This window comes from Felis catus, chromosome A1 (assembly GCF_018350175.1).
Source record: "Felis catus isolate Fca126 chromosome A1, F.catus_Fca126_mat1.0, whole genome shotgun sequence".
Classification (NCBI taxonomy): Eukaryota; Metazoa; Chordata; class Mammalia; order Carnivora; family Felidae; genus Felis; species Felis catus.
The window spans coordinates 10,189,727-10,210,150 of NC_058368.1; the positions used below are offsets into that span (position 1 = coordinate 10,189,727).

The 20,424-nt window shown below is 46.4% G+C and overlaps 1 protein-coding gene and 1 long non-coding RNA gene across 3 annotated transcripts in view; one reads left to right on the plus strand and one right to left on the minus strand.

The window, feature by feature from the left end:
* TEX26 (testis expressed 26) overlaps positions 1-6,306 on the plus strand; it is a 54,828-nt gene extending 48,522 nt beyond the window's left edge. For both annotated transcript variants that reach the window (XM_045049927.1, XM_045050002.1), the window contains exon 7: positions 2,204-6,306. In XM_045049927.1, the coding sequence (XP_044905862.1) occupies positions 2,204-2,475 (272 nt within the window). In that variant the 3' untranslated portion in view covers positions 2,476-6,306. The remainder of the gene's footprint in view (positions 1-2,203) is intronic.
* LOC111559529 lies at positions 731-2,392 on the minus strand. Its single transcript, XR_002740565.2, has 2 exons — positions 2,289-2,392; positions 731-1,322 (listed from the first exon to the last, which is right to left on the minus strand). It is a non-coding gene; the product is annotated as an uncharacterized LOC111559529 (long non-coding RNA).
* Positions 6,307-20,424: the final 14,118 nt, after the last annotated feature.

A 20,424-nucleotide genomic window follows, 5' to 3' on the forward strand; every position in this document is an offset into this window, starting at 1 on the left:
CTTGGCTGCAGTGGCTCGTCTAGGTTGGGCATTGCTGGGATAGTTCTTGACGCCGTCACTCTAGCTGGGTGTGACAGGGATGACTCCGTTCCGCTTGTATTTATCCCGGGTCCCAACTGAAGGGGCAGCAGTTCTCAAAGGAAGTTCTTTGCACGGTGATGGCAACAAAGGCACGACAGGGAAAATGGAAACATTTGAAGCCTCTTAAGTCGTGGGCTCAGAACTGGCACACTGCTACTTTGGCCAACGAGGCAAAGCAAGCTACAAGACCCAGAGCGGTACGGGACGCCTTTTGCGGAAAGATCTACTGGGTTACAGGGCAGACAGCATGGATGTGGGGGAGGGGTGATGAATCAGAACAATGTTTCAATCTGCCTGAGTGTATACTACACATCAAAGAAAACGGAAGAGAAATCGCGGGTTCAGCTTGAACTAATCAAGCCCGGGGTAGGGCTGAATTTCCTCTGTTCCCATCTGCTTGTCACTGTAATTCAAGCTACACCTTACGGTCCCTTTGTAGTAGGCTATCCAATATAATATCCATCCCTCCCAAAGCCATTCCGTTAGTTATCTATTCAGGAATGCCCAGACAACTTCCCAGGCTGGTGCCCTGGATGTTGGTTCCTCTGGTACGGTTGTTATGGGAAACATTTCATTTCACATCTGCTGACACGATTTGCTGTCTCTCTAATTTTTTTTTAAAGGAGAAAGAGAGAGACTCATATTCTGATGGCTGTAAAGGATAATGAGTAATTTATTCAGAGCTATATACAAATCAGACTATCATCTTCCAGACAGAATCAATAATATAATTTTAAGCCCACACACATTTACAAATGCTAACGCTCCAGCGCAGCTGGGTTGCCATGGGCAACCAGGGCATGCCAGCTCGTGATCTGAGACGGGCCCATGTCTCCCAGCCTGGTAAGCACATTCTGCAGACAGAATCCAAGGGAGCCAAGGATGTTAGTGTTGGCTCTGATCTGGCCGCCGCACAAATGCACCCCTGTGATGGTTTGGATTAGTTCTTGATTGAACTGCTCAGCTTTTTTAAAGCTCCTATTTGCACAGGACTTCTTCAGTACCTCTTCTGTGTCTGTGTTTAAGCAGGTTGGGGGATGGAGTGGGGAGCGTGGAAGGAGCTATGTGGGGTAGAGCAGGTGACGAGCTGCTCTGCCATGGCCGCTAAAGGTCAGAACAGCGAAGGGCGGTACTCAGGTCAGAGGTGAGGGAGCAGGCTGGTTAGTCAACTGGAAAAGCGGGCCCCGTGGGTCTTCTCCAAAAGAGGGCCTGATCAGATGTTGGGAGCTGACCTATGTTGGCTGGGAAGACAAGAGCCGGAAACAAAAAGTCACGAAGGGAAAGGAGAAGGTGGTCGAGCACAGGCAAATAGTGGGAATGCGGTGAGAGGCAGGCAGGCCCCACTAAAAGGGCCGCAGGAAGGGAGGACACACAGGAATGGTCCATGATGGTTCCATTCAAACATGTCGGCACAGGGGTGCCTGGGTGGCTCAGTCTGGTGAGCGTCTAGCTCTTGATTTCTGCTCAAGTCGTGATCCCAGGGTCGATCCCAGGGATCGAGCCCCACGCCAGGCTCCATGCTAAGCGTGGAGCCTGCTTAAGAGTCTCTCTCTCCTTCTGCCCTTCTCCCCCACTCATGCTCTCTCTCCCTTCTCAAAATAATTTTTAACATGTCAGTACAAACCGAAATTCACTGCCAAAGGGGTCCGAGTTAGCTCGGGCAGCCACAACGGAATACCACAGACCGGGTGGCTTAAACAGCAGATATGGATTTCTCGTGCTTCTGGAAGCTGGAAGCCCAAGCATCAGGGTGCTGGCATGGTGGGCACCGTGGGATTCTTGCCAAGGCATCTCTCCCCGGTTTATAAACAGTCAACTTCCCGGGTACTCACATCACGGAAAAACCGATCATCCCTCTCGTGTTCCTTTTTATAAGAGCACGAATCCACTCACCGAGGTTCCACCCTCATGACCTTGTTACCTCCCAAGGGTCCAGTCTCCAAGTACTAGCACACCGGGGCTCAGGGCTTCCGCACGCGTATTGGGTGTTCCCAATTAGGGGATGTTCCCGGTGAGAGAGCCACTGATATTCACAAAAATCATGAAAACATTTAGAATTAGGTGGTGTTTTGTGATGTTATGACATGACTTGTCCCCCATCACTGGCCCTAATCTTGGTCAGAATCAAAGAAGAACAAGCTGACAGAGAGACCTAGGCTGTATCCCACCCCCACCACTGGACAGCAGCATGCCTGGACTTGTTCTACCTCAGTTTATACACCTGCGACACTGAAGAGGTGCCCCAGGTGCACACCACGTGAGCAGAAGGTCTTTGAGGAGACGAGCCCTGTGCATCCCGCGGCCGGGGAGGAGACCTGTAAGCCAGAGGGTTTATGTGAGTTGGTGGGGAAACCCATCAGGAGATTCTTTTCTTCCCCCCCCACCTTTCTTTAAGTGAGAACATTTAGGTTCTACTCTCTCAACAAATTTCAATTAGACAATACAATGTCATCAACTGTCGTCACCACGGTTATACGTTAGATCCTCAGACCTTATAACTGAAAGTTTGTATCCTTTTACTAAGCTCTCCCTGTTTTCCCCACCTCCATCTCCTGACAACCACTGCTGTCTCCTCTATTTCTACGAGTTTGACTTTTTTTTTTTTTTTTTTGATTCCACATTTAATTGGTACCAGGCAGTATTTGTCTTTGTCTGGCTTATTTCACATAGCATGATGCTCTCCAGGTTCATCTGTGTTATTGCAAAAGACAGGATTTCCTTTTTTGTTTCTTTTTTCCTTTTGGAGAAACATCCAGAAGTGGGATTGCTGGATCATACGATATTTTTATTTTTAATTTCTTGAGGAACCTCCATACCGTTTTCCATAGTGGTTGTGTCAGTTTATATTCCCACCAGTGGGGCACGAGGGTCCCTTTTCTTCGCATCCTTGTCCACATGTGTCATCTCTTATCTCTTTATAATAAGACATCCTAACAGGTCTGAGGTGACGGGAATCTTTAAAATGCAGCCGAGAAGTCACAAAAAGTCCTTGGGACACCAGCTGATCCGAGAAAGACAGACAGGAAAATTAAGGTCACAGAAGTTACATAATTTGCCCGTGGGCAGAAAACCAGAGAGTGGCAGGTGGGCAGTTCCGTAGGGCAGTGGGGAGCTTCGAGCAGAGGGTGGCATGAGGAAAGGGTCTGCAGGCAAGTGGATCTGGGTTCGAGAAGAATCAGGGATGGGAGCTTCAAGAGTCAGGGAGACCCAGAAACCACCAGGTTGGGGGGGATGGGAGCAGAGAATAACAGGATTGAATGACTAGTTGGGTCGGTCAAGAGGACAGATGGCCAGAAAGGGGGCACAAGATGACTACCCTCCCGCGTTTGGGCAGCTGTTCAAACGGTGGTTCTGCTTCCAGGAAAGTGAGGAGAAGGAAGAATTAAAAAGGTCTCAGACTCGGGGACCGGGCAGCTGGTTCAACGGTGGGGCCATCCCAGGGAAATGAGACTAGAACAGCTCTAGGCATGCTGGGATCCAGGAGCCATAAGATGGAAGCCATCTCTCCAAAAGGAGAGACCCTGCAGCCCGGGAAGTGAAGGCTGCCCGGGATTCTGGGAACAGTGGAACCCCCACCTCCACCTCCCAAACTTCATGAAGGGCATGCACCAATGTCTCTGGCTCCAGGCTTTGCCTCTGGCTCTTCTCTCCCTTGTGCTCAAGTCTTCAGGCTTCCGATCGCCCAAGATCTGTCCCCCAAACCTGATCCTTTTTTATTAACGTGTGTGCATTAGCGCCTCTGAATTGCCGACCCTGAGCATCACCATTAGGTGCTTGGCTCCCTGGGCACGCGATCAACAGTGACGCTGACATTTCTGAGTGAGAACAAGACACTCTCCACACAGCCTTCCCTGCCTCCACTCACGCTGCAGTGACCACCGTGGGGCGGTGTCCCAGGCGGGTCCCTCCAGCGCTCCAGACCTCTACTTCTGATCGTCTGGGAGATCTCTCTTCCTGGCTATCTCAACAGGAGCTTTGATTCAGCATGATCTTGAGTGGCACGTCTTTTTCCTTTCGCCATGGTTTTCTAATAGCCTCTCCCCATGTACCTCGTCCAAAACCCGGAGCCATCCTTCACCCGCCCCACAACAAAGTCACGGAAGTCTGTTACTTCAGACATACACCATCATCTCCACTCCCGCTACTGCTGTGGTTCAGGCCCTCTACAGTTTTCTGTGGACTCCTGCAAACACGTTCGGTCCCTTCTAATCTTTCCTCTTGCTACAGAGAGAAGGGTCTTTCTAAAATATCTTGCTGGCATTGGCTCTCCGTTGTTTGAGGATGAAATCTCCTTAGTGTGACATACACGCTCCTTCAGGATCTGACCCCCACTAATTGTTTTGCCCTTGTATCTTTCATCTCCTTGCTCAACTGCGTGGAGCTCCCTGACGACATCCGGCATCCAGCTCGCTCTGGCCTCTGCACTGGCCTACTTGCTCTGGCTCTTCCTGGAAGGCACTGCCCTTCTGGTCCTCCTGGAACGAATACTTCTCTCTCCAATGGCTTCTCCTTTGGGAAGCACCTCCCCACCCGGACCCGTCCAGCCAGAGTTAAGTGCTTCCTCTCTGTTGTTATAGTGCTCCCCCGCAACATGGCATTTATTGCAGTGTTAAAATCATTGGCTCACCTGTCTGTAATCTCTTTTGTCTTTATAGCGCCAAGATCTGACACAATGTCCGGTATAGGTCCTGCGCTCAACAAACGCTGGTCTCGGCAAGAGAATGAATGAAGAAATGAACAGAGAGTTTCAGCGACGCTGTGCCACCCACACCCACCCTCATTCTGAAGGGTCACTGCTTCCAGAGCTCAGGAGCTGGTAGACGAGCTGCAGGTTTGGGGAGGATAGATTCTGTTAAGCTGGATAATAAGTAGATTGACAATAATGTTTAGAACCCAAATGGAACCTAGAGATTCCTTAGCCCACTTTCTCATTTTAGGGGACATGACTGGATAATGATGGGCTGCTGGACATCTTCTCTACCTCACCCAACCAGCCATGGGCAAGAGGGTCGGGGGCCCTTGGTCCATCTCATGTAGGATAGGAGGGGGCAGGACAAGCCTTAATAACAATAATAACGCAATAATAATAGCTAATATGAGCAGAGCACCAACTCTACGTCTTGCACTGCTCTAAACACTTGACATACACTTTTCCATCTCACGTTTACTTTTTACCCTGGGGGTTAGGTACTACGATTATGATCATTTCACAGTTGGGGAAATTAAGCTTCGTAAGCCATGTAGCTGTATCTCTAAACGCTACCATCCTTTAAAAAAAAAAAGGATTGTACTTCTGCAATGTTTCCATATCCTGGCCTACTCTCTTCCCTTTGCCCTCTTCCTGCAGAGGTCCAGTGCCCTCACTTCAGTTATCCAAGGTACTTCATTTAAATGCCCATGTTCCCAAAGCATCCCTACTCCTTCTCCCCTCCACTACTCATCCAAATCCTACTCAACTCAGTTCGCCTCTGGCTCTCTTTCCCCTCCCCTCCTCATATCCGGGAAAAGCCTGGTTTGGCTGTTTGTGGTGTAAGACCCACCACTGTCAGGGAGGTTTTGTTCCAGGACAGACTCTATGTCCTTTTGGTCACATGAAATAAAATTCCAGGGCACCAAGAGTAAGAGACTCTACTCAGAGGTTTTCCCAGGCTCTGTAAATTCAGTTTCTACATCCAGCATTCGAGTAATAACATCCAGGATGCTCCGAAAGATGCCCTCTTAATCACTCAATAATCCTGAACCTTCAGGAGGACCCACAGTCTACCCTATAGCTTACAGCTGAGCCTCTGAGCGGCATAACCGGTCTACCTGTTTGTTCCTTTCCCGAGAGCCCAGATTATGAGCCCGATAACCTGAAATGAGATTACAAACTTCTTTTGCCTGACTTGGCAGCCAAAGAGATGCGTTTCTTCTGAGTCTCTATATTTCAAAAAAATCCCACTGAGCAAGAAATTTAGGCAAGGGACTAGCAAGTGTTACTCTCTCTGAGCACAAATACAAAAGGGCACGTACCTATGAAAAAGTCTAGGATCTATTATTGCCTCTGTTTCTTTAAGACGGAAATACTTACGTCGAAAAAGCAGCAATCTCAGGCACCTTTGGGGATTTTCCCGAGCAGCCCCCATAACACTCTTGTAAAATTAATAGTAATTAGGATTATTGCTTAAACAACTTGTCATTTATATCTAATTACCATGCACTACAATAAAAATGATGACAGATTCACTTTGGTGTAGCCCTTATTTAATTACAATCCTTAACTTCTATGGATTTTGTCTTAATAGTTTCCTGCTTACTTGTTACATTGTCTGTCCAGAACTGAAAAATATTTGAGAAATTAGTAATTCTAGGCTTATATTGGGGTGTCTTTTTCTTCCTTTATCCTTTTTTCCTTAAAGCAGGGCGGGAAGAGCTCAGCTTGCTGTGTTTCGTCTTGGTCAGTGAAGGCGGAGATCCTGCCCCCACACACCCCCACCCCAAAGTCCTTTCCTACTTCTGGGGCCACTTCTGAGAAGGCGGCTGCTTAGTCTGCTCCCAAGGGAGTTGCATGTGGGCTCGAGGGCAATGGCGGTGGAGTGGGACCCATGTTCCGGGCTGGGGTCTGGACAGCATCCTGGACGCCGCAGCCATCCTGGGGGAGCCGGTAACGCTGAGCCCAGACTTGCCCCACTGGACCTCAGCCTGCAGGGGAGTAGGGGCTGCTGAGAGCCAACCCCTCCCCCCCCCCCCCCCCCCCCGGCCTGGCTGCTTCGGGCCTGCTTTGCCAGGCAGAGGATGCGCAGCCACTCCATCCGGATGGAGGGTCTGGCTCAGGGGAGGACACCACCAACCCCGCAGGCCTGGCTTGGAGCCTGAGGGCAGAAAAGGTAAGGGGGCAGGGAGGGGGACCACAACGTCCTGGGCTATGCGGTCTCTTGGGCAGAGCTCTGGGGCTTGGCTGGAATCCCCTAGGGTCCAGGGCCGATAACCCAATTTAAAGCCAGAGACCCTACTGGGTGCGCTGTGGTCTCCTCCCGCGTAAGGTCCTCCCTGTCCTTGCTGCTCCTTAACCACCTCTCCCCTAATGCACGCACCTCCCAGACCCTTCCGTCTAACCCACGTGGCCAGCTTCGCCATGCTTCTTGCTCTCCCTCCTTTCCATGTCTTGCAACTTTTTTTTTTTTACACAGCCGGCTGCTTTCCACTATCATTCTTTGCTTTTCAAGGTCACAATTGCCTCCTCACATAAATCGGATTCATGCTAACGTGTCAAGGGTGTGAATACGTTCCAATTAATCCGTTTTATTTGATTTCAATTCAGCAAACATTTATGGGGCAATACCGTGTACGGAGCCCCAGAGAAAACTCAAACTTAAGTAAAATATAGTCTCTCGAGACTTTATACAACTAGCACGGCTTTTCCTCACAGGACATGGTAGTAGGCTGAGATTTTTAAAATTTTAGTAACAGTGAAGTATTCAGGTAAATGTGTGCTAGAACTCTAGCAAGTACATCAAAGCCTTGATTTCATAATTACTATTATTTAGGATGAGGCTAAAGAAGGTAGCATGTAAAACAAACAAGTCTATTTAAAGAAACATAGTAAGTAAATAACAGAAATGACAAAAAGCCGGGCAGGGGATGACGGATTCGGATTCGTGGCTGCTTTTCGGAGGAGGAGCTCCGTAAGAGAGGAAGATTTGCAGATCAAAGACATGCTCCTAATGAGGAGACGGGGAGGGGGCAAGAAAGGCTTCATGGAGGACGTGACATTAGAGACGGGTCTCCAAGGATGAGTAGGAGTTTTCCCAAGACGGTGTGCAGTAGAGGCCATCCACATGGAGGAAACAGCACACGCCAAGTCAAGCGATTGAGGCACACGGGGCCCCGAGGGGCCGATACACGATGACTGCGGGACAGTGAGGTTAGAAGTGGATCATGAGGCGCGAAGAACTGGGTTTTGTTCTTTTCGCCGTTGTGACCCACGCAACCCATCTATCAAAGGGAGCTTTCCTGGGGACAGGATCTGCACACTGTGGGTGAGATCAACTAATGGAAAGTGATTTCCCGGAATATGACTGGCATCTAAAGGAAAGATGGACGGTCGTTCACACCAGAGTTCTTCCAGAAGACGCGCAAGTGGTGTTTGGTGAAGCCTTTGTTTTCTGAGTGGGCGCTGCGTCATGATGGAAAGTGGGTGGCGGCTCTAAAAGTCTGAAACCAGTGGCTCCGTGTAGGGAGCCTTTGCTCTACCCATTAGATTCTTGTTCGCTCGCCCACGATCGAAGGAAGCTTCCACCATCGTCAGAGGATGGCCGAGCTACGGGGGGCATTTTGTAGTTGAGGGTGAGTTTTGAGCTGCTTGTGGCCAGCCTGGGGTCTGATCCTTTGCAAATTGCACTTGCCCTGGCCACACGGTGACTGGGCTGTGCCTGGCAGGGGGCTCCCCGTTGCCGTCCCGAATAGCGACAGGATCTGAGTCTCCCGGCATGAGGCGGGTGTGGGATGGTGCGGAATCCAGGCGGTGCAGGAGGCTGTGGGTTGAAGGCACTTCAAAGCAAAAGGGCTGGCCTGTGTGGCACATATTTAAGTCAGCTGTGGGAAAACAGGCACACAGCAGTTATTTTTAGTTTGTGTTAGAAACTGGAAGAGCCAGAGTTGCTCATAGAGTACTGGCTTTGGATGTAGGAGAGGAAGACTTTTTCAGCTCTACCCTAACTTCTGTGCCCACAGCCAGGGGGAAGGAGCCGAGGAAAGACAGCAGACAGCACAGCCAGCCCATTGTGGGCTCGTTCGAGTCTATCATCACCGTCTCCAGACTTATTCCATCTCCGAGGGCTCCAGCCTTCCTCCGGTTCCACCTGCTCCTTCATAGAATACCCCTCCCTCTCTGAATGCCCTCCCAAGGCAAGACCCAGAAGTTTCTTTCTTTTTTGGGTGTGCAAGACTGATAATAGCTTGAACTGACCCTTGCAGAAGATTTTGTGCTTCAGCGAGGCTGGGTACCTTAATGTGAAGAAGAAAGCTCTAGCTGGACTCTGACATTGGTCACTGAGCAGAGCATCTGTCGGGGACGTGGAGTCCTTCTTGACACAGTTAAAGCACAGTATGTAGGTAGTTTCTCATCCCATGTGTGCATACACTCAAATTTGGCTGGCACCACGTAGAGCTTGGCTTTTAAGGCTGGAAAGAACCGGACCAAACGTCCTGTCTTTTCTGTAAAGAAACCAAGACCCAGAGGATTGAAGTAAGCTAAGTTCAACTGTATAGGTATTTTTTGAGCACCTACTCTGTGCTGGACAGCATGCTCGACGCAGGGAAGCAATGGTTAACGTGATCCAGTACCTACCTTTATTTCTCCACCATCATACACCCACCTGCGCAGACTCAGAGTGGGATTGTCACTTCTGCGGCTGGTGTGTCACTGAGAGTGGACAGATAGGGCACCAGATTCTTGGCCCGGATGGAGCTGTGTGTGAACAGTGACTCAGAAATGGTTTCTGTCGAGTCTAGGAACGGAGCTAGGGGAAGAGTAATTGTTGTGACTCTGAAGTCTTGGGAGATAAGGGAAGATCCAGCAGGCAGGGATTAAAAATGCAAACCGAGGGGTGCCTGGGTGGCGCAGTCGGTTAAGCGTCCGACTTCAGCCAGGTCACGATCTCGAGGTCCGGGAGTTCGAGCCCCGTGTCAGGCTCTGGGCTGATGGCTCAGAGCCTGGAGCCTGTTTCCGATTCTGTGTCTCCCTCTCTCTCTGCCCCTCCCCCGTTCATGCTCTGTCTCTCTCTGTCCCAAAAATAAATAAACGTTGAAAAATAAAATGCAAACCGAGGAATTTGGTGGCTATAAGCTTCTCTTAATTCAACCGAATTCAACAAATATTTGTTGAGTGACTGTGCCCGTGACTGACAAGGGTACCGAGAACACAAAAACGAATGAGGCCCGTTTGCTAACGTGAGAAAGTCTGTGACACGGTCTGCTGTGGTTTTCAAACCGCAGGTCCCGGCCCGCCAGCGGGTCATGAAATCGGCCTAGCGGATGATAATAAGCACGACTCGGGGGAAAAAAAAAAAAGGAAATAAAAGAGAATAGAATAAGAAGGAGAGTGCATCAAGTATATTAAAGGGAAATAGCGTTTCATAAAATCAGGACTTTCAAACTTTCTTTTATATCAAAATCCTCCCTGAGAGCGTGTTAAACACACACATGTATGCATGCTATAAATCATGTGTGCATGAGTGTGTATATATATATATATATATACATGCTCACAATGTTTTCTGAGCTTATGTACGTGTATTTACACATATGTAATTTATAGCATGCATGCATGTATATGTTTAACAGATTCTCACCGAGGATTGTGATATAAAAGAGAGTTTAGAAGTCGTGGTTCACAGTACCTAACGTTGCAAGGGCTGATATTTCAGGCATACGTGCCTGTGGTGGGACCCCGGCCAATCCGTGAGCGACAGCGTGGCAGTTATCCAGTGCCACAGTGACCCTGCCTAGCAAACAGCACAAAACCTCAGTGGCATCCAACACTCCCTGCTGGTTTCTCACATGCCCGCAGAGTCAGCTGCGCTCATCACGCCTGGCTGGCTTACGTGTGGAAACCAGCAGGCTGTCAGCTGATCTAAGACCTGAGTGGCCGGGACGCCTGGGACAATCTGAGATGAGTGTCCCTCATCTTCTAGCAGGCTAGACCTGGCGTGTCCTTATGCTGATGGCATAAGCAAGAAGACACGTCCAGTTGTGCAAACACTTTTTACGCCTCTGTTTGCGGCACGTTTTCTAATTTTCCATTGACCAAAGCAGCAAGTTTCCACGCCAAATCTAGAAACGAGGTGGGAAGACATTGTAACCTGGCAGGTGACGAGGGCCATTTTCACAGTTTGCCACAACAATGAGTGATGAACTTGGATTTGCTTTGATTGATTCTGTCCCCAGGCTATTGGTCTTCCCTTCTCTGATCTTGACTTTCAACAGCTGGTGCCTAGAATTCTGGAAGGTAGGACAGGAGCCTCTCTTCCCTTTGCGGGAACATCCTTGTCCCTCTAACTCTGCATTTGGTTCCAGGGGAAAGTTCCATTCAACCGTTCCAGCAAGGGGAAGGCTTCATCCCATTTCTGTTGTGGAAGGAAACCAGACGTGTGACCTTGGGCAAGTTACTTACCTTCTTTGGTCCTCAGTTTCCCCACGGTAAAGGAAGGGGGGTGACCATATGGGTCCGAAGATCTCTTCCAGCTCAGTCTTTCTCTGGCTCTTTCCCTGACTGCCTTGCTCGTGGTACAGATCTGTTGTTCCTGTACTCACTCGTCCCCCCAGTGCTTGTAGCAGAGCAAATCCATGCTGGCCTTTTTCTGCCAAGAGTGAATATTGCCTCAGAATTCTCCTCGACATAGTACTTGATCACTACTGTTGATCAGAATACACATGCAAGGTCAGCTGTGTCCTACTTATTTGGTGAGGCTGGAGGAAGCATCTCTCTCTCTCTCTCTTTCTCTCTTTAAACCACTAGGAGGCCATGGAATCTACCCAAGCAGTTGGAAAAGCAGCAATGTATTCATTTTAGACTAATTTAGAGAAGCAAGCTGGGAAATGCTTGGGCTGCTCCTTGAAACGAATTTGGATCCTCTTAAGAGCTTACACAAGCTATAAAATCTCCCTGTGGTGGGAAGTCTTGAATACTCGCTGAGGAAAGGGAGAGGATTTGCCTCTTCCAATGTCACCACACTTTTAACCACACAACATATGACCATAACCAAAATAAGAAGGTAAGAATACCTCCAAGTAAAGAGGAATTTGAAGGCCACTTTTAGGGTACCAGTCACCTGAGCTAAAACAATCCCCTCTGATTTTTAGACTGTCCAGAGGAGGGACGGGAGTGATAGTGAACAGTATAGGTCTTGAAGTCCATATATCTCCACAGTCTATTCATCTGTCTGTGTTCCCCTGGGAGCTGGCCCAGGACCTTGGGCAGAGGCTGGGCACCAAAACATCGAGCTGGGCGATCAGTGACCTGGTCAGCGGCACAGACAGCCTGTGTGGGGATCCTGGTTCCAGCAGTTACTAGTTGTGTGAATTGTGTGAAGCTGGGAAAGTTCATTGGCCTCTCTGTGCCTCAGTTTCCCTATATTTATTTGCGTGTTTGTTTGTTTGTTTAGAGGGGAGAGGGGAGAGAGACAATCCCAAGCAGGCTCAGTGCTGTCAGCGCGGAGCCCGACACAGGGCTCGATCCCGGGAACCGTGAGATCACGACCTGAACCGAAATCAAGCGTCGGACGCTTGCCTGACCGAGACGGTCAGGCGCCCCTGTTTCCTGACATCTAAAATAGGGAACATAATCTCCTTTACAGAGTTGTGAAGGTTGATGGAAACATGCAGATAAAGTGCCCAGTGGCCAGCTCACGATACACTCGATCAAGGTTAGAGGGTGTGGCCGTGTTGCCTTAGGCTGCCGTCATTATTTCAAAACTGAAGCTACTCTTTTGATCTTCCTGCTCTGAACATGGCTAAGACGACCATCTTTCTTTAGAGCCGTGGCTGATGGTGGCTTTGAGAGTTCCCGGAACAGTCACCCAGAATACCCCCCCCCTCCCTTTTTTTTTCGTCTTCTTCCCTAGGTTATGCTATGATCTTTTGACACACAGATGCTTTCACCATGTAGGTTCGTTGCACAACTCCCTGCAGCCTGCCTCTTTTCCTCTTCATCGGGACGATCTGCCACGGAATCTCCTAAATTTCAACCCGTAGAACTCCCCAAACCCTCTGGAGTTATTTTCTCTTTGAGAATCTTAAGAGCACAGGATCATATCTATTTTCTGAAGCTATAGAGACAGCCGCTCAAGGAACAGATTTTCAAAAGGATACTTTATTCGATTAATTAGTCAATTCCCTTGTCGGAGATGCGAAATTACCCCTAAACCATCCTGACTGAGGAGACTCTTACAGTGAGCAGCACGGAGATGTTGGGTTGTAACAATAGGAGAGCTCATTTGCAATGCAAATGAGCAACCAGCAGGCAAATGAATCCTTATGGGAAAACCACTCTAATCATAAAAACCACTTGCTTTGGGGAGACTGCAGTGTAAGGACAAGCAGAATCATAGCTCCATGAATTCCCCTCTAATATAGGATATTAGAGAATTATCCAGGTAATTTTCTATGAAATTGCATTTGAGTAAAGCAAAATGCATTGCCGGGCAATAGATAATATCTTTAAAATGTGACTCCACAATTGTAGACTGAATTATTTATGGTTGTCACTATAGCTATGATAGTTTGGAAATAAAATAGTCAGGCTTTTCTCCCTGTTTTTATTTGTAGGAAAACAAGTCATTCAAGCTTTTTAGTGATACAATGTGACTTGCTGTCGATGGCAGTTACGAATTTTCAAGCTCTGCCAAGCACAGGAGTACCCAGAAGGGACATATGTTTTCTCTGCTTTGTGTTCCAAATTTGCCTTAAAAAAACATGCAATTATGTGAAGGCCTGATTTATATTTTCAAGGAAAAGCACAATAATGGCTCTGTTTTGTAGCCGTGTTTCTCCAAAACGGATTTATATTGCTGCCTTTTCAAAAGAAGTTGGCTAATGATCATTGGATTTTCGATTTCCGTCGTGACATATGAAAATTTGATGAGGTCTGAGAGATTTAAGAACTGTTTTCTTAAGTGCAGTGGAAATTTAGTTAACAGCGTTTTGTACTGCAAGCCTGAAAAATACTTACCTTTCATCCATTTCATTATTATTATTATTGTTATTATTATTATTATTACTATTGGTGGAAGGTGGGGGAAGGGGATGCAGGAAAAATTGTTTTTGTAGCCAGGACGGAACAGAATGATTAGGATAACAAAGAGTGAACCCTGGAAGATTGGAAGGTTGTGGGAGTGTCATGAATGTAGGAGGAAGCAGGGACGGATAGGATATTTCCTGGGGATGGAGAGATGGCTCTGGGGAGAAAATGAGGCTTTTTGGTTACATTTATACTTTAATGAAGATTCCTGTAAAGCCCCTTATAAATCATATAATCACACCGGCTGTAGATTTCGTGCCCTTCATTACTACTATTTATGATGGCGTTCACACTCCTCTTTCAGCAGCATTTCTAGTAAATTTATTGAGAGAAGATGAGTTAGTCTCTTTCTGGATTGGGGAGCCCCCTCCTGGGAGGTAGGGCAATTTTTTTGTTGTTTATTCTCTTTCAGTAATGGAAATAGAGCAAGGTCAAAGGCCAATTTCACATAATCAGGGAGTTAGTGGACAAATAATTGCACAGCGTTAAATTTCAGGAAGTTTTGAAGTTAAGAGGAAAGAAAAGGTATCGGGCAGTGAAAAGACAGAAGGAAGGATAACATACATGCGACATGTTTTTATTGCCTTGTACAAACCTAGAGTCACTTTGCGAGTTTAGGAATACATGTCTTATGTAACATATAGGCCCATAAAGTATGTTGTATGTTTAAAATCATAAAGACACAGAAAGATACGATGGAAAACAATGGGAATGATAGCATGTCTTCCCCATCATTTGTCAATCTTAAGGGAAATAATTTTCAAAGTCTTTAAACAATTGTTTTACCCCCTGGAATTCACATCTAGGGTGCAGGATGAGAAGTCATATGCTCTGAGAGGTGCCATCTTGGTAGACCTCAGATTCACGTACTTTTTTCTGTATGTGTTGTATGTAAGCCTCGTAAACTCTCATCTGCTTTTTTTGGATCTAGAGAGGTTTGGTCCAAGAAATTTTTCATTCGGTGGTAATAGGTTTTGTTGGGTAAGGGCAATGGTCCCTCAGTGGGATGGAATCATCTTTGATACGATGGAGATGATTCCCCCAGTCAGCTTTTTAATACTACCTTTTGAGTTCAGGCCTTACCAGAAAAGCTCTACAGGGAAATTTTAACTAGAAACTTTGGGTGGAGTGTTTTCCCTTCTGGAGCTGGGTTTCCAATTTGGTTCCTTGATGAAAGCAAATTAAAAAGTAATTATGGGATCATTCAAGATAGAATTTGAAAGGTACTTCAATTTTATGAAATGATGTGTCTCTCAATAGCTTGGGTGTCGGTCTGAGTTTTATGGTAAAGTCCACCACCTTGGAAGCTTGGAGGCTGGACGTAGTGATCTCAGAGGATGATTCTATTGGGGAAATAGCCAATTTCACCCTTTGGTATCTTCCTCAAGTCTTGTGACATGGTGCAAGGACACCGGAGCTTAACTTGGCTTTACTCACTGCGCACAGTTTATTCATTCATTCTAAGCCAGAAGTTTAGATATTTTCATTTATAAAAGCCAAATCGTTGAGATGGTAGCTCAGAGGCTGGGGGTGAGGGGAGGCAACCTCTGGTGGTCTGTTTATGGAACTAAGGACAGATGACTAAAAGACAGCTGGTTTCCCTCACACCCAGTGTACCAAAGGCCCTCTAGCCATAGCTTCAGAAAATGTCTCCCAAGACTTCCTCTTGGTTCAGCCTGGGTTGAGATGGAACTGGGGCCAGAGGATGTGGCAGAAAGCAGGACAGGACTACTACTGAACAGGACATCCGACAGGAAAGAAAGTCTCTGTAATATGATGTAGCAAAACATTTCCAGTCTCCCTTTCCCCATTTCCGTCTAGGTCCTGACAGGTCTTCAACTGTCCTCTCCTCTCCTCCTCCTACCTCACTACTTCTTCTGTCCTTCCAACCCCATCCAGCCAATCTTCCGCCAGAACTGGGAACTAAGAGGTCAGTTGAATTGGAATAGAGGCTAGAAAAATGAGGGTTGGGCTATCCTAAGTGTTATTCGGAGGCTTAGCTGTCTCATTGGCTTCTCATAAAGGGAGAAATTATGGGTTTCCAGAAGTTGCATTTTATGGGCATTACCATTAGTATTATATGTTTTTAACTTTTTTTCTGTTTTGATGAGATCGAACATCTAATGACTCTAGAAGGGCTACAGAACATAAAAGCACTCTCTCAGGTAAGACTTGACCAGGTAAGCTTTCTAGATATTCATTGGGTAACTTGATTCTCTCTTCCATGGTTAATTTTTTGGTGAAAAGTACAATCTTTTAAAATTCCTATAAAATAACAATGAAAAAGAAATTCTCCTTGGTTGTCATTTCTTAATGGAATTAGAAACAAATAGCGAATGCATGAGAGAAATGAACAAGGGGGGATAGAATGTTAGAAGTTGACAAGGTTTAGGTAAGTCTAATTAGACATTCGATCCTTTGGGTTCTTGCTCCTAGACTAAACAAAAATGCAACTATGTTCATCACTAATTGTTCTTTTTCTTCTAAGAAGTATGGAAAGAGAGGAAGACAGCTGCTGGACATGGAAACATTCAAATGCATAATGAAGCAGAGTATGAGGTCACAGAGTAAAGTAAATGGATTTTATAAATGTTGGGTCATTGAAGTCACAGTTAAAACTTCACCTGTATGAACTAATTAGGCTTGATGTTCCATCTGTAAGATCACTCTCAACTCTAAACTGTGATTTTTGCTAGTATCTACCTGATTCACAGAACAGTTTATTTGGCAAAATATTAAAAAAAATTTTTTTCTGTCACGTTTATTCATTTTTGAGAGACAGAGAGAGACAGAACATGAGCGGGGAAGGGGCAGAGGGAGGGAGACAGAATCTGAAGCAGGCTCCATAGGCTCTGAGCTGTCAGCACAGAGCCCGACGTGGGCCTTGAACTCACGAACTGCAAGATCACGACCTGAGCCGAAGTCGGATGCTCAACTGATTGAGCCACCCAGGCGCCCCGGGGAAAATATTTTTAAATTATTTAAAAAATACTAGACCAACAAGGTATTTAGAGATTTTTATTGAAAAGAAGGGAAAAGGCTCTTGTTGGATCACTAATCATGTCTGTAGATGGTCCCCGACAGATGATAGTTTGACTTTAAGATGTATGTGAAAGTCATATACAGTCAGTAGAAGCCATATTTTGAATTTTTATTTTTTCTCCAGAGTTAGAGATGTGGTCTGATCCTCTCTTGCAATGCTGGGCACAGCCACAGTGCCTAGTCAACCACGCGTTCATGAGGGTCAAGCTGATAATACGATGACAACCATTCTGTACCCAGACAACCCTCAGTATAGTATTCAATGCTTTATTATAAAAGAGACTTTGTGTTAGATAATTTTGCCCAACTGGAGGCTAATGTAAGTGCTCTGATCACGTTTAAGGTAGGCTAGGCTAAGCTACGATGTTTGATAGGTTAGGTATATTAAATGCATTTTCCACTTAAAATATTTTCAATTTACAGTAGGATTATCAGGACCTACCCTGATAATCCTAAGTGGTGGAAGATCTATCTGTTGTTTCCAAAGAGTGTGGACATCAATTCTACCCCCAATCTGCTGGAACTAAAAGGTTTAAACATTCCCTCTGCAATCTTGGTTAGCTCAGTTGTTAGCTCAGAATATGAAATCTTGCGGCGCCTGGGTGGCTCAGTCGGTTGAGCGTCTGACTTCCGCTCAGGTCATGATGTCGCGGTTCATGGGTTCCAGCCCCAAGTCGGGCTCTGTGCTAACAGCTTGGAGCCTGGAGCCTGCTTCGGATTCTGTGTCTCCCTCAATCTCTCCCCTTCCCTGCCCCTGCTCACACTCTCTCCTCTCCATCGCTCTCTCTCTCAAAAAGAAAAAAAAAGAAAAAAAGAATATGAAATCTTAATGAATGGCCATTCAGTCTCCTTTAGCGAATTACCACGACCTGGGTGGCTTATAAATAACCAACATTTATTCTCCACAGTTCTAGAGGTTGGAAGTCTGAGATCCGTGTCAGGTGAGGGTTGTCTTCCAGGTTGTAGACTTCTCCTTATGTCCTCATGTGGCAGAAGGGACTTGGGAGCTGTGTGGGGTCTCTTTCATAAAAGCACGAATATCATTCATAAAGGCTCCCTCCTCATGAGGGAAGCACCTCCCAAAGGCCCCACCTCCTAATACCATCACATCAGGCTTTAGGATTTCAGCATATGAATTTGCAGGTGGGGTCAGGACACAAACATTCAGTCCATAGCAATAGATAATTATATTTATATAATTATTATGTATATATAATCATATTATGATAGAAGGGGCTCTTTAAGCTCTAGTGACTGAGGTTTCCTGATTACATCATAAATCATATATAAAAGCAAATTCAAGGTAAAGCTCTTTGATCTTGTCCCTGGAATTTGAGCAAAAACATGCCCCTTCTAAGTATAAGCCCACAGTTTTAATGGCTACAGTAGAAGTTTAGGTGTGTCTAAAATTTCTCCTACAATGAGAAATGATCATTAAATGGAACCTATTTTTAAACAATCTCTCCTCTATTTGTGCAATACTATACGAAGAACTTCTGTTTGGAGGAGAGAGTGTTTTAAATGGATAAATTATTGGCTGATTTACCAACATTCCAGATCTTTTTAACCAAAGCAGTCTAATTACTTATATTCTAAGAATGTCTGGTCGCCTAGTCAGCCATTCCCTCCCTTATCCTCTCATTCATTCATTCACTATATATTTAGTGGGCCAGTATTTACTTAGTGAATATTTACTGAGGCTTTGTTTTTAGTCCCTGTGGCACACAGTCAGTCAAGATATAGTCTCCGCCTGCAGAGAGATCAGAGCCACTCTAAAATTCAGGGGTGCTTGGTGGCTCAGTCTGTTAAGCGTCTGACTTCGGCTTGGGTCATGATCTCACAGTTTGTGGGCTTGAGCCCCGTGTCAGGCTCTGTGCTGACAGCTCAGAGCCTGGAGCCTGCTTCGGATTCTGTGTCTCCCTCTCTCTCTCTCTGCCCCACCCACTCCTGTTCGCACTCTGTCTCTCTCTCTCTCAAAAATAAATAGACACTAAAAATTTTTTTTTTTTAATTCAACATGGGGGCCGTGGGGGCATATCATCCAGACCAGGCAGTTGGGCCTGGAGGAGACAAACCTTGGGCTAAGTTTTGAGGGATGAAGGGAATTGCTTCATAAAGGAGGGACAGACAGGCAAGGTCTTCCAGAAGAGGGAACAGCATTTCCAGAAGCACATAGGCAAGAGCCAGCATGCTGCTGTTATACCTCTAGGGGAATCTGGGCAACAAAATGTAGGACAAGGACCAGATTATTTGGGGCCATTTGTACTAAGGTTAATTTTATCCAGTCTATCACCGAGGAGCCATGAAACTGTGTCTTTCTTATTTAATCAAACAATGAATTGATTTTTGACCGTGTGACCATACCGTCTTAGAATCTTTACATATTTCATTTCATTAGTCTCTGAACAGGAGAATAGCTTTGTCGGAAAGCATTCCTATTCTTATTTTGTAGCTGAAAAGACAGAGGGTTGGAGAATCTGAGTAAGTTACCTGAAGCCCCTCAGCTACTCAGGAAAGCCTTCGGGATTCAAACTCTGGTCTGAAACTAATGCCCAATATATCGGTTAAGATTAGGTTCACCTACAGGGTGACAGAAAATGCTAAGCCACCAAGACGGAAGCAAGATAAAAATTCTTTTCTCTCTCACGTAAAAAGCCAGGTAGTCAAGGGGCTTCATGAAGTCATCAGGGCGAGCCTGTCCTGCTTTGCTGCTCTCTCTCCCACCTTCCCCACGTGGGCTCCTCTTCATGGCTCACGATGGCTGCTCAGACTCCAGCGGACATGCTGTCATTCCAGGCGGCAGGCAGAGAGAAGGCGCAAAAAAGGATGCACTCCTTTCCTTTAAGGACAGTTCCCAGAAGCTGCCTGTGACGTTTTTAACTTTTCCACCAGAAATGAATCACGTGTCGTATATAGCGGCAAAGGAGGCAGGTAAAAGTCATCTTTTTTCCGAGGAAGCATGTATCCTGTTAAAAGCTGTGCATTCTCTTAGTAAGGAAGGATGGCTAACACCCCCACGTCCTCTCCACTGTTCTAGGGTTTCATAGTCTAGTCCCTGCTAAAAACCAGGAAGTATCTCCTTCGCTCTTTCTTTTTAAAATTTTTTTTTCAACGTTTATTTATTTTTTGGGACAGAGAGAGACAGAGCATGAATGGGGGAGGGGCAGAGAGAGAGGGAGACACAGAATCTGAAACAGGCTCGAAGCTCTGAGCTGTCAGCACAGAGCCCGACGCGGGGCTCGAACTCACGGACCGTGAGATCATGACCTGAGCCGAAGTCGGATGCTCAACCGGCTGAGCCACCCAGGCGCCCCATGATTTTTTCTTTTAATATCCTCAGAATCTAGTAACATGTGCATGACACGTGCAGGTGACAAATAAATGTTGTTGAATGAATGGATGACATGAAGACAGTGTGGCCACCGTGGACTTGAAGGGGTCTGTCCTAGCTTTCCTAGAAATTAAGAGGCGCTTCTTTTAACCCGACAGCGGTCTATGGTTACCTGGAGCAGAGAACTAATCAT